Source organism: Lacerta agilis, chromosome 9 (genome assembly GCF_009819535.1).
Source record: "Lacerta agilis isolate rLacAgi1 chromosome 9, rLacAgi1.pri, whole genome shotgun sequence".
NCBI lineage: Eukaryota > Metazoa > Chordata > Lepidosauria > Squamata > Lacertidae > Lacerta > Lacerta agilis.
In genome coordinates this window covers 13,330,126-13,343,994 of record NC_046320.1, presented here as the reverse complement: position 1 = coordinate 13,343,994, position 13,869 = coordinate 13,330,126, and the positions used below count along the sequence as shown (strand labels likewise).

The 13,869-nt window shown below is 41.5% G+C and overlaps 1 protein-coding gene across 8 annotated transcripts in view; it reads right to left on the bottom strand.

The window, feature by feature from the left end:
• Positions 1 to 13,869, bottom strand: part of SLIT2 (slit guidance ligand 2) — a 226,834-nt gene that overhangs the window by 88,252 nt on the left and 124,713 nt on the right. For all 8 annotated transcript variants that reach the window (XM_033161243.1, XM_033161248.1, XM_033161244.1 and 5 more), the window contains exons 5-6: positions 13,534 to 13,605; positions 577 to 648 (exon numbers count right to left, since the gene is read on the bottom strand). In XM_033161243.1, coding sequence (XP_033017134.1) covers positions 577 to 648; positions 13,534 to 13,605 — 144 coding nt within the window. The remainder of the gene's footprint in view (positions 1 to 576; positions 649 to 13,533; positions 13,606 to 13,869) is intronic.

The following is a 13,869-nucleotide window of genomic DNA, read 5'->3' as shown; positions in this document are numbered from 1 at the left end:
CTACCCTGCCTACGTTCTTATTTCTACAAAACTCCTATTGACTTCTGTGAAGCTATTCCACAGTGAACAGCTTGTAGGCAGCAGGTCAGGAACAAAAATCAATTGTAAGAAAAACTGTGTATGGAAAGCCACAGCTCTTGAAAACATCACACGCCCATCTCCTAGAAAATTTGCTTTGTGAAAGCAGCTAATGTGTATTCAAGGCTTTGGAATGTGTTCATTACACAAAGATTATGGCTGAAAAGAGGAGCATAATTGTGTGGATGTGAACAATGGAAAATGGGCTTACAAGAATACATTGAATCATAAAACCCTTTATTTATTTCCATAAGGAAGTTACTTTGCCCTTACATCTTGATTGTATCTGACAAATGGGATGATTTTGTAAAAAAAAAGGGGGGGGAGAGGAGATTATCTCAACTCTTTCCATGTGCTTACAATATCTTATCAAGCAATATTATTCTAACCGAAAGGGGTTTATTCTAATACATCATTTCGTTCAAACGTTTTGACACCAGCCTCTGCATTTGGACTTCTCTGTTTTAAAAAAGTAAGAGAGACAAGCAGTTTACTTACAGCACTTCCAGATCACGGAGAGCCCTAAATGCCCCATCTTCGATGCAGCTGATCTGGTTGTAATCCAGTTGCCTGTTAAATAGATTAGGAGGCGATATGTGAAAGAGGTGAAGGTTGGCAGCACTGTGGATAAGAAAGCCTCCTTTAAGAGATGTGGCTTGCAAGGTAGGCCACACTAACTGAGACGCGCTCCCCAAATACACTCATCTGCTTAAGAATGTCACGCACCATTCTGGTCTTGACGCTGTCCTCTTTTTGTTCCGAACTGCGTGCGCAAAAAACACGACAGCCTTGGGAAAGCTCCAGTAAATAATAACTGCACCTTATATTAAATGCCAAAGGAATGCAATTTCATTACATCAAGAAAAAGCTATCCATTAAAAGCTCTCAGCGTCATCTCGCTGAAACAATTTCATTAAGGTAAAGGGCTGTAAATCACTTAATGTCACACGCACCCCCTCCGTGACCTAACAGAATCCATTTATCAGAGGAGCCCAGCTGCATGTTAATTTCACTATCCTTGGCGGGCAGGAGAGACCACCCTTAGTTCCGTAAAGGCAGCTCCCTCCCAGAATTCCACATCCTTAGGCATGCATACGATGCTCATAGCATTCCCCCAGTTCCCTTCTGAATAAAACCAATTCATATTCTTGTTCGTGGAAGCAATCCTTAGTGTATGACTCCGAGTCCTACAGTTTATATTCTTCATGAAGCTATGTAGATATGTAGATGCAATAAAGGAGCACAGAAATCCTAGGCATAAAAATCACCGGGGCTGCCTATACATTATTAATCTTCAAGTATTAAGGTATGAAAAATTTAGGCTCAGTTTTCAGAGGATTATTACCTTCCCTGTTTCAGAGCATTACTACATTGGCAGCTGCCTCATTGGGGGTGTGGTATGGAATGGCGGACTGATACATTTTCATACAAAGAGCAAAAACAAAATCTCTGGTTGAAATAACCCAGAGCACCATTTCTATAAACATAACAATGAAAATTAAAATACAATACTTAAGTGCACACATTCATGAATTAAGTTCCACATGGCTTATTTCCAGATAAACGTGAATAGGACTGGGGTGATCAATTTACAGGGTTCCCCCCCCCTAAATTGCTGACCTTATTTAAAATTATGCAACATTTTCTTGTTTCAACAAAGATGCACACCACACAAACTTTTTAATCTATCTATCCACCCCAAGCAACTAAAGCAGGTTGTCAGAAACAGATTCAGTGAGTATGAAAATCTTTTTGTTGGTTGTTCAGTCGTTCAGTCGTGTCCGACTCTTCGTGACCCCATGGACCAGAGCACGCCAGGCACGCCTATCCTTCACTGCCTCCTGCAGTTTGGCCAAACTCATGTTAGTAGTTTCGAGAACACTGTCCAACCATCTCATCCTCTGTCGTCCCCTTCTCCTTGTGCCCTCCATCTTTCCCAACATCAGGGTCTTTTCTAGGGAGTCTTCTCTTCTCATGAAAATCTTTACACCTATCCATTTAATGATAAACCCGCCAACAATTATGATAAAGTTTGAAAACAGCCATAAGGAAAGCCGACACACTGGTAATTGCATGGGATAAACAGCAGAGTTGCAGTCACTAGCCATACTATTGAATGTTTGCTGTCTCCGTCCCCTGCTCCCCCACACATGTGGGGTGGGTTCTGAAGTGGAGAGCCTGTTCTAGGAATGTAGGTGCCACATGGAAGCAGGAGTTTAACATGAGCAGGAAACGTACCCATGTAGAACAGGCTTCCCACATCACAACTTCCCCTACACAATTACTATCTCAAGCGATCTGAATGCCTGAATAGGGCTTGTATTTTTTTACTGCCACTGAGCTGCTTGATTTTAAGCATTTTAACTTGGAAGCAAGTATAGTATCAGTTACTTTTAAGGGGAGTGCTTAATATGAAGCTGGCTTCAGTTGCTCTAACACAGGGGTCAGCAAACTTTTTCAGCAGGGGGCCTGTCCACTGTCCCTCAAACCTTGTGGGGGGGTGGACTATATTTTGGGAAAAAATAATGAACAAATTCCTATGCCCCACAAATAACCCAGAGATGCATTTTAAATAAAAGGACACATTCTACTCATGTAAAAACATGCTGATTCCCGGACTGTCCGCAGGCCGGATTTAGAAGGCGATGGGGCCGGATCTGGCCCCCGGGCCTTAGTTTGCCTACCCATGCTCTAACAGTTCCAGTCTACTCTGCCCCTAAACGTAAATTGCTTTGATTTACACTGGTTTAAGATCTGATTCTAAACACACTTGCTTCCAAATAATGTGCAGTAAAATCTGTGGGATTTACTTCTAAGCAAAACTCTTTCGCAAAGAGGTTCAGTTTCTACTGACTTGTTTCACTAAGGCAAGATCTGCACTGGCAAAGCTACATCTTCTGAAGTAACACTGTTACAATGTTTTAGGCAGCATCCTGCTTTTAGGATACTGTCTAGTACAATGTACCTACAACGCAGGGCCAGCCCATGTCATTTTGGCACCCGAGGCAAACCACAAAATGGTGTCCCTTCCTTCAGAGAAGAAGATGTGAGTGAGTATCTGTATCAGGAAAAAAGGGGTGGTGGGAGATCTACATTGGGATCTGCTACCCCTGTGGATCCTGCTGCCCAAGGCAGTCGCCTCAACTTGCCTCATGGGTGGGGCAGGTCTGCTACAACCCTAGCGTAAACATTCATGGTATGGCTCAATTTACATAAGGATTATAACCTAGTTTAAAATCAAAGTATCCCAGCTTGACTGAGCTTTGGCATGAGATATGAATTTTAACAGATGGTACTATGGCCCTGTCCACAACCTTATAGAATCATAGAATCATAGAGTTGGAAGAGACCACAAGGGCCATCCAGTCCAACCCCCTGCCAAGCAGGAAACACCATCAAAGCATGTCTGACAGATGGCTGTCAAGCCTCTGCTTAAAGACCTCCAAAGAAGGAGACTCCACCACACTCCTTGGCAGCAAATTCCACTGTCGAACAGCTCTTACTGTCAGGAAGTTCTTCCTAATGTTTAGGTGGAATCTTCTTTCTTGTAGTTTGAATCCATTGCCCCGTGTCCGCTTCTCTGGAGCAGCAGAAAACAACCTTTCGCCCTCCTCTATATGACATCCTTTTATATATTTGAACATGGCTATCAGATCACCCCTTAACCTTCTCTTCTCCAGGCTAAACATACCCAGCTCCCTAAGCCGTTCCTCATAAGGCATCGTTTCCAGGCCTTTGACCATTTTGGTTGCCCTCCTCTGGACACGTTCCAGCTTGTCAGTATCCTTCTTGAACTGTGGTGCCCAGAACTGTACACAGTATTCCAGGTGAGGTCTGACCAGAGCAGGTCTGACCTTCATGCCTTCCACTCCACCACCACCAGGTCTTCTCCTTCAAAATGTGTCCTTTCTCTTGTTGGTTGTTCCTTAGGTCTGGTACTTCTTTATGAAACACTTTCATTACCCATCCCCTTTCAAATTACTCCTTTAAACTCAACTTTTCAGCTTGTCCTTTGTCTTAACCCCTGAGTTGCCATTTATTTGTTTTATAAACTGCACTTACTGTCATATATATATATGACAGAAGACTGATCGCCGAAGAATGGATGCTTTTGAATTATGGTGTTGGAGGAGACTCTTGAGAGTCCCACTGACTGCAAAAAAGATCAGACTTATCCATCCTTAAAGAAATCAGCCCTGAGTGCTCACTGGAAGGACAGATCCTGAAGTTGAGGCTCCAGTACTTTGGCCACCTCATGAGAAGAGAAGACTCCCTAGAAAAGACCCTGATGTTGGGAAAGATGGAGGGCACAAGGAGAAGGGGACGACAGAGGATGAGATGGTTGGACAGTGTTTTCGAAGCGACTAGCACGAGTTTGGCCAAACTGCAGGAGGCAGTGGAGGATAGGGGTGCCTGGCGTGCTCTGGTCCATGGGGTCATGAAGAGTCCGACACGACTGAACGACTGAACAACAACTATATATATATATATATATATAGAGAGAGAGAGAGAGAGAGAGAACATACAACATAATAAGGTAATGCTACTGTAACATCAATAAAAACTGGTTTCTTAAAAGAATTACATTCCAAAGCAAATTTGCATGTCAACTCTCTTGATAGAACATCATAGTATGTGCTACTGAACTGAATGCATAGCTTTCCTGTGTTACACTGATACCAGGATCTGCGCCTTTTAAGTTGTTCATAAATGATCCAGAGTTAGGAGTGAGCAGTGAGGTGAGCAAGTTTGCTCATAACTGTAATTGTTCAAAGGGTTGTTAAAACAAAGAATAATGGTAAATTGTTCCAAAACGAGGTCTCCAAACTGGGTGAATGGGTGGTAAAATGAAAAATGCAATTAGAGGGAAACAAGTGCAAAGTGATGCACATTGGGGGGGGGGGGTGGCAATGTTAATTTTACATATACGCTCATAGGGTCTCAACGGGTGGATGTCTTAGCAGGAATGGGATGTTGGATTCACTATTGACTCACCTGTGCCTATTGGATCACTTGTCCTCCCTTTCCTGCCGACACTTTTACTGCATACTGCACTCATTATGTCCTTGCAAAACTACTAACACCTGAAGAACAGCTCTTACGAGAGGCAGCAAGGATCTAGATTCAGTGCCCTCATTTCTCCGCCCAAAATTTCTGTGTTGGGGTTTTAACCTACATTGGCTGCTTGTATCTATGCCACTACACACCACACAATGCAGTCCTGTCAACAGCCAGTTTCTGTCCTATACTTCTTTTAAAGATCCATTTCACTTTCACAGAACTACAAATGAGCTAATGCAAATATTTATTTATTTATTTTTAAATCACACAATGTGTACAAACTTTTTTTTTTTGCTTGTTATTTCTACATTTGATGCATCAGTGTGTGCGCCTTTGCATTATAGAACCATAACAGGGAATAATGCAGTGCTGTACAGCAGGGATGGCTAACCTTTCTGGCTCAAAGGCTGCATTGAAAATCATATACAGTATCTGTGGGCCACATGCAGGCAGTCTGGAATGGCTAGTGTGTACCTGGGATCTTGCTCCATCTTTCTTGCCCCTCGCCTTTCTCTGCCTTTTAATTTCACACAGATCGTTCTGTGCAAAGTAAGAGGCACTGCTTCTTTCCCCACTCCCGCATTGTTCTGGGGGAAAGTGGAAATGCCACCTTTTACTCTTATAAATAGCAGGCAGAAGAGGAAGAGTTTGGATTTGATATCCCGCTTTATCACTACTCGAAGGAGTCTCAAAGCGGCTAACATTCTCCTTCCCCTTGCTCCCCCACAACAAACACTCTGTGAGGTGAGTGGGGCTGAGAGACTACAAAGAAGCGTGACTAGCCCAAGGTCACCAAGCAGCTGCATGTGGAGGAGCGGGGACGCGAACCCGGTTCACCAGATTACGAGTCTACCGCTCTTAACCACCACACCACACTGGCAGGGCACTTTATCTCCTGCTCAGACCTGCAGGAAGAGATGACCACTTCTTGCAGCTTGGCGGGCCAGATGCAGTCTGCAGGCCACCCCTCCAAAGAGGAATGAAGTTCTATATGAAGTGTTGTATGGAACAACATCTGCTTTTAACTGACTGCAGGAAAGGTGCATGCCAGCAATGCTAAAGAGCTACAGTACGCAATAAGTCCTTGAATTTGGGATTACCTCTACATGGCTTAGGGATGTGTGGGGGGGGGTGTGCTGTGGTCTAAACCACAGAGCCTAGGGCTTGCCGATCACGAGGTCAGCGGTTTGAATCCCCGTGACAGGGTGAGCTCCCGTTGTTCGGTCCCAGCTCCTGCCCACCTAGCAGTTTGAAAGCATGTCAAAGCGCAAGTAGATAAATAGGTACCGCTCCGGCAGGAAGGTAAACAGCATTTCCGTACGCTGCTCTGGTTCGCCAGAAGTGGCTTAGTCATGCTGGCCACATGACCTGGAAAAACTGTCTGTGGACAAACATCGACTCCCTCGGTCTATAGAGTGAGATGAGCGCGTAACCCCAGAGTCATCCGTGGCTGGACCTAACGGTCAGGGGTGCCTTTACCATTAATACATGGCTTCATTTTAACTTGAGAGGTTGTGTGACTGGAAGCAAGAGTATTTGCAGGCACGACCAAGGACTGTATATACTCAGAAATATACTCACTAGGAGTTCAATCCATTGGGATTAATGGAAGCAGTACAAGGGTGCAGTACTGCTGTTACACTGCTCTCAGCTTGCGCAATAAAACTTCACACTGGATCGTTCCCTATTTTTCCTGTATTCTTCACTGCATACTGCAGTATGTTACTTGTCTGCTAGAACAATCATTTTCTAGACACTGCAGTTAATCATTTTGGTGCAATGTTTGTGTTTTTTAAAAAAATTCCCAGGCACTTTCCATTTTAACTAATTAAGGGCATTTAACAATTTAGTTAATAGGCTTTTTATTTTAAAGGGCCAAAATAATATATCCAGTACAGTTCTCTAACCTCCAGAGTAATTTATCTAAGCCATTTAAATTAGTACAATGGCATGAAATGTTATCCCCTGACACAACACAAAAGAGAAATTGTTTCCAGACAAATTGGTAAAATCTTTTAATGCCATCAAATTTGCCTAATGCAGTCTGCAGGTTAATCTGTAAAAGGGTGAGCAGTATGTTGGCCCCATATCTTATTATCCTTAGCTGTCAATGTATAAATCAGCACTGACACAGCTGCTCCTAAATCATCCATATTATACACAAAGGGAAAGATTTAACGGCACAGAAAGCACTCGAGCAAATCTTGTCCTACAAGAGCTGAAAGGCAGATTTCTTCTCCTAAATTGGCATGAGTTCAGGTGCATCTGAAAAAAGAAGAAGTTGGGGGTCCTTCTTTTAATGATGTCTTCCAAACACTGCTGTAGCTGAGGCTGGATAGCAGTTTTCAAACTTGCTCCTTTCCCACATTTTTTTTTCCTGTTCACTCTGGGATAAAACTTGGCACAAACCATTTTCTTGGCAGCAAGACTGCTGATTAAAATGTAGTGTTTTTTCTCTTTGTTTCGTGTTCTTTGAGGCAGTGTGGAATAGCGGCAACTGATTTTAAAAAGGCTATTGAGAGTACACTAGTCAGAGAGAAAAATTTCAATGCAAAAGTTATTTAAGAAGTTTGCCACTGGCTGAAGAAACCCTCCCCCTTCTATCGCCAAATCTTATCCTTTACTCAGCAGGCAAAGTATTCTTACGAGTGTCAACAAACCAAAATACTAAATAAAAATTAGGCAAAATACTAGTCTGATTGAATAACATGGTAACAGCTGAGGTGTAAGAACCAAACTCTTTCCTCCTGATATGTTTAGTGATCCTAGCAGGTTTATTGGAAAGTAGTGTATGTCTTTCTGACTGTGTTTTTAAGATCCCTGCCAATTAAATAATGTTTTCTCTATCCAAAAAAGGCAAATACTTTAAAAAAAATTAAAAAAATGCAGATACTGTGAGGTTGTTAAAATTATGGATATGTGGAATTCTCATGTAAAGGTAAAGGACCCCTGGATAAAATAGACTTTCAGGCTGAGGGAACCAGTCTTTGTCAGCAGACAGCTTTCCAAGTTATGTGATCAGCATGACTAAACCACTTCTCATGCCCAGGGACAACGGGACAGAAACCAGAGCACATGTAAATGCCGCTTACATTCCTGCCACAGCAGTACCTATTTATCTACTCTTGCTGGTATGCTTTTGAACTGCTAGGTTGGCAGGAGCTGGGACAGAGCAACGGGAGCCCACCCCATTGTGCAGATTCGAACTGCCAACCTTATGATCGGCAAGCCCAATAGGCTTGGAGGTTTACCACAGCACCACTTGTAAAGAAGAAGAAGAAGAAGAAGAGGAGGAGTTTGGATTTGATATCCCGCTTTATCACTACCCTAAGGAGTCTCAAAGCGGCTAACATTCTCCTTTCCCTTCCTCCCCCACAACAAACACTCTGTGAAGTTACAGGTGGGTAGCCGTGTTAGTCTGCCATAGTCAAAACAAGATTGAAGTGTTCTCCTACTGGTTTCAGGAATCACAAGACAGAGAAACCAGTAGGAGAACACTTCAATCTCCCAGGACATTCTATAAAAGATCTCAAAGTAGCTGTCTTAATACAAAGAAATTTCAGAAATAGACTGGAAAGAGAAGTGGCTGAATTGCAACTAATCACCAAACTTAAAACCATGGAGAAACCTTGTCTGAACAAAGACATTTGATTCTTATCTCATTATACATAACAAAGCTATCTTTAGCCATCTCACCCCTTGCCTTTCCCTGCAAGACTAATTGCAGCCGTTAAGAGCCATCAACAGGTTTTCCACACCTATCAGCTGATCACCCATTCCCACCACCCTTCTGAGTAATACCCCTCCCCACTCCCTCACTATATTTAAGGATCTGGTGACTTCTGTTTCAGTGTATCTGAAGAAGTGTGCATGCACACGAAAGCTCATACCTAGAACAAACTCAGTTGGTCTCTAAGGTGCTACTGGAAAGAATTTTCTATTTTGTTTTGACTCTGTGAGTTGAGTGGGGCTGAGAGACTTCAAAGAAGTGTGACTAGCCCAAGGTCACCCAGCAGCTGCATGTGGAGGAGCGGAGACATGAACCCGGTTCACCAGAGTACAAGACTACCGCTCTTAACCACTACACCACACTGGCAGTTGCTGAGCCTCTCAAGAGCCCATAGCTGGCTCTCTGTAGACAAAGATCCTATCCCAAGAGGAGAAAAAGAAGATGCAAAGTGTTGTACAGTGGTACCTCGGGTTAAGTACGTTTCAGGTTAAGTACGCTTCAGGTTAAGAACTCCGCTTAAGAACAGAAATCGTGCTCTGGCGGTGCAGTGGCAGCAGGAGGTCCCATTAGCTAAAGTGGTGCCAGGTTAAGTACGCTTCAGGTTAAGAACGGACCTTCGGAACGGATTAAGTACTTAACCCGAGGTACCACTGTATTATAATGAGTAGAAGCAGAGAGACAGAACTCGGTACCAAGGAAAAAGCCAGTATGATGAGGGGCCAGGAAGCCTTATTCAAGAAATCTGCAGGGGTACCACACATTGTTTCTGCAGTATGGACACCAGAGGAGATCTGGGACTACAGCAACTGTTCATAATAAAGTCTTACTTCTACTTTGCCTGCTTGGGGAAACCTTACTTGTACATACTTCTTGTACAAACCCCCTTGTACATACTTCTTCTCTACAGAAACCAGAATTGCTATGGGGAGCAGTCTAAAACGCATGAAAATCTTTACATGCAAATCACAGTGTGCGGGGTTTATTCATTTCACAAAGTGCATAAAGTCTGGTTATATTGATTTTATGTACCTTTTTGAACTATTGTGACGATCAGTTAAATGTTTATAGCCCTGCCTCCCAATATCCTTAATCCACATATGGGGTTTGATGCCAGAAATTGTCTGTGCCCCCTTTTTAATAACTGCTGCAAAAAGTCTTCCCACCTTGGGGGTGCCGTCCTTCTCGGAGTCTCATTTTCATTACGTAACACAAAGCAATACAGTAACGTTTCTGTTCATATATGAAACATTACTGTAAATATTTTTTCTTATCTAAACATATTAAGCTTCTTTAATATGATCTGCATTTCAAAAATATGTGCGCCAGAGAATTGTCCTTGGACTTTACAAATTATCAAGAATACCTGTGACAGCTTTCCTCAAGGATTCTGCAAGCAATAACTTTATTTACCCCTTTCCAGACACATATGCTGCTGATCAAATATATTGACACATATTATCTCTTTTTCACCCTCAGTTGAGAGTGCACAAAACACCACAGGGGTTCTTTATTAAGTTCCTCTGAAAGCATTAGCACTTCAATCATGTAACTCCCTGCTGTCTCACACTTCTTTCTCCTGCTAGAGTTATATATTCAAATCAATGGGTGGTGTTTAGAAATAATTCTGCGCTCCAGTTGTAGCTACATACTGCAGACAAAATGTTATTACAATTTCTGTCCAAAGTCAAGCTAAGGTTGAAAGGAAAAAAAATCTAAGATTTAGGTACTTGGGGTTTTTCTTTTACCTAATAAAATTATTAGATATCAGTGGTGGTCAGGCCATTGGTTTGTTCTCTTGAATATTCTGTTTATAACCAGGGTCTGTTCCCCACAATTATGCACTGTATATATAAAAAAGAAATGGTTCATCTCTTTGATATCTAAATGGTAAAAGCAGCTCTCAAAGACTTCAAAAGCAGATAAAACAAATCTGCTGTGTGTTTTGATTACTCTGTAACTACTTTGTTTATTTCTTACATGTAATAAAACATACATTATATAGACAGATAAACAGATAGATAGATAGATAATGCACACATTCGCGAAGCAGATGTAGATTCTCCTTTAATCACTAACAGAAGTGCTGCGGGAGTTTAATTTAACTTGTACAGATCAATGTTAGAAAAAAAAATTCTTTATGTTCACATAAGTATGTGCACACACAGTCTCTGTGGAATGCCTATTCTGACAAGCTCACCACTTTTCTCTTCAAGACTTTTTCACTCAAGAGCATTTGAGCAATAAAGTATGGTGACCAACTTCGCTACTGACTCTAACTAGGGCCATTTTGATTTGAGTTTGCATCTACCAAATTTTCTCAAGTGTTTTAAAGTCGATTCGTATCGACTACAATTAACTGCCTACTTATTTACAACCAACTGCTTTTATAAAAAAACCCAGAATTGAGAAGTTTCAGAGGTACTGACTTCATGAAGTTTCACACAGGTTTTGGTATCAACTACGAATCATTTCAAGACACACTTTGATAGTCACAGTAAAGAGAGAATTAAAGGTTCTATTCAAAAATAGTCAGGTTCGTATCCCAGCCAGTCAGTTTCTCAGACCCTTAAGTAGCAATCCAATAGCGGAAGCTATTGCAGGCATTCAGAAAAATCCTTAAACTGCCTCTTCGTAGACATAAACTGAACTACTCTCTAGTTCAAGGGCAACTACTCATCATACAAAAGTTTCAACTGCATAATTGAAGGTGGGGGGAGATTTAACATTTGGCATGTAAGTTCCGAGGCGTAATGGGCAAAATTAATACAGCCCAATACAGCCAGTAGTTGACTGGAAGAGATTCGCCTCTGCTTTTAATGGAGGCATCATCTATCTTACAGGTGTTTAAAATGCTGCCACTTGAATTTCTAGTATATATCACTAACCATGCATATAAAAGGTAAAGGTACCCCTGACAGTTAAGTCCAGTCACGGACGACTTTGGGGTTGCAGCGCTCATCTCTCTTTACTGGCCGAGGGAGCTAGCATTTGTCCGCAGACAGCTTCCGGGTCATGTGGCCAGCATGACTAAGCCGCTTCTGGCGAAACCAGAGCAGCGCACAGAAACGCTGTTTACCTTCCCGCAGGAGCGGTGCCTATTTATCTACTTGTACTTTGAGGTGCTTTCGAACTGCTAGGTGGGCAGGAGCTGGGACCGAGCAACGGGAGCTCACCCTGTCGCTGGGATTCGAACCGTCAACCTTCTGATCGGCAAGCTCTAGGCTCTGTGGTTTAGACCACAGCGCCACCCATGTCCCAACCATGCATATACATTTCACTAATTGTTGCATAAAACATGTAATGCATCTTTGCAATTGCTGGTAGTTAAGAAGGTGGGGTGGGGGGGAAATGAGGACAGTGCTAATTCCAGACCCAAACAAAAAAATGAAGAGAAGAAGAAGAAGAAGAAGAAGAAGAAGAAGAAGAAGAAGAAGAACAACAACAACAACAACAACAACAACATACAGAAGACCAGAATGCCTTACTGGTTTTGATAAAGGGTTGACATATTCAAAGCACATTACGTCTAATGAAGAGAAAATGGAGGTAGGTGCTTCTGTAAATCGCACACTTTTTAATTCAGAACCTTGGGAGTGAATAATTATCATGCCACATATTAATTAAGAGATCAACAAGCCCAGAGAAACGTCTGCACATTAGCCTGGAATGGGTGAGCATCTCTTGGCTCCTTCTCTTCTGCAGGCGAGCAACAAAGTCTTCAATTAAACGTAGTTTCCCATTATATCTAAAACAGGAAAATATAGTTCCTGTTCCATGTTTGGAACTATATAGGGTCTAAAACCACAATTTTAGGACAATTCAATATCTCGGCTTGTTCCAAACCTGGTAACCATAATTTTCTGATCTGGACATAATGGAAAACTGCAGTTGCTAGAATACTTCAAAAATTAATTATGGTGTGCTGAGAAGGGAAGGAATGGAAACGGTTGTGTGCATCTCATAGCACCACCAGGATTAATCATAACTTCTGGTTTACAAATCCAAGATATGATCAAGTAAATGAGGCCATTAATATATGTAAATAAGAAAATAACGTTAAGAAAATAAATATTAAAATCCTTGGGTTGGCCCAACTGCTTGGAGAACTGAGATAATACTTGAAATGCGGTAACTGGTTAATAAAGTATCAACTTTATAATGTATCTATATTTTGAAAGTCTGTAAAAACAGTGTGTGGTCTTTTTTGAGATGGTTATCCCTAGGCCAGCGGTCAGGGATGATGGGAAGTGTAGCCCAAAGACAGTTGGAGATCCAAGTCTGGGAAACCCTGAGGCAACATGTTTTTATTCTTCAGGAATGCTAAAATGTCATTGCCTTCATTTTTAAAATAAAAATCTAATGTAAGGAATATATATGCTGTTGAGTTGAAATGTTTAAAAATACTTACAATTAAAATAATTTTCTAGTGAGAATATAAACACTAAGTGCACCCTTGATCAGGGGAAGAAATAGGCCATTTCAGACATTAATACAGATGTAAAATTAGCATGCGGCATTCTTTAGTTTTCGCCACTAAATCCAATTTAAGTAATATGGCATCACCATATATTACTTAATGAAGTGCATAGACAAATATAGATTTATGTATAAAATAAATGAAATGGTGTTAACTTTTTATTATGAAGGAATTAAAAAATACTTACAGGTTTTTAATGTCTACAGCTCCACGGAATGCCTTTCTAGGAATGGCATGAATCTGGTTTTCACTAAGGTCCCTAAGGAGAAAAAAAAAACAGAAAATACTTAGGTAGATTCATATATCATACAAAGAACTTCTGTTTAAGAACAGGTATTTCAAGCTGATCCGGACCACTATAATTCAAGCAAGATCTGAATTATACACATTGCCTTAGAATGAATGACTTGCCATCAACAACAAAGAAACAATCACTTCTCAGAAATATTGCTTAAGCAATGTAGCAATGAAGAACTCATTATACACACACACACACACACACACACACACACACCATTCCAGA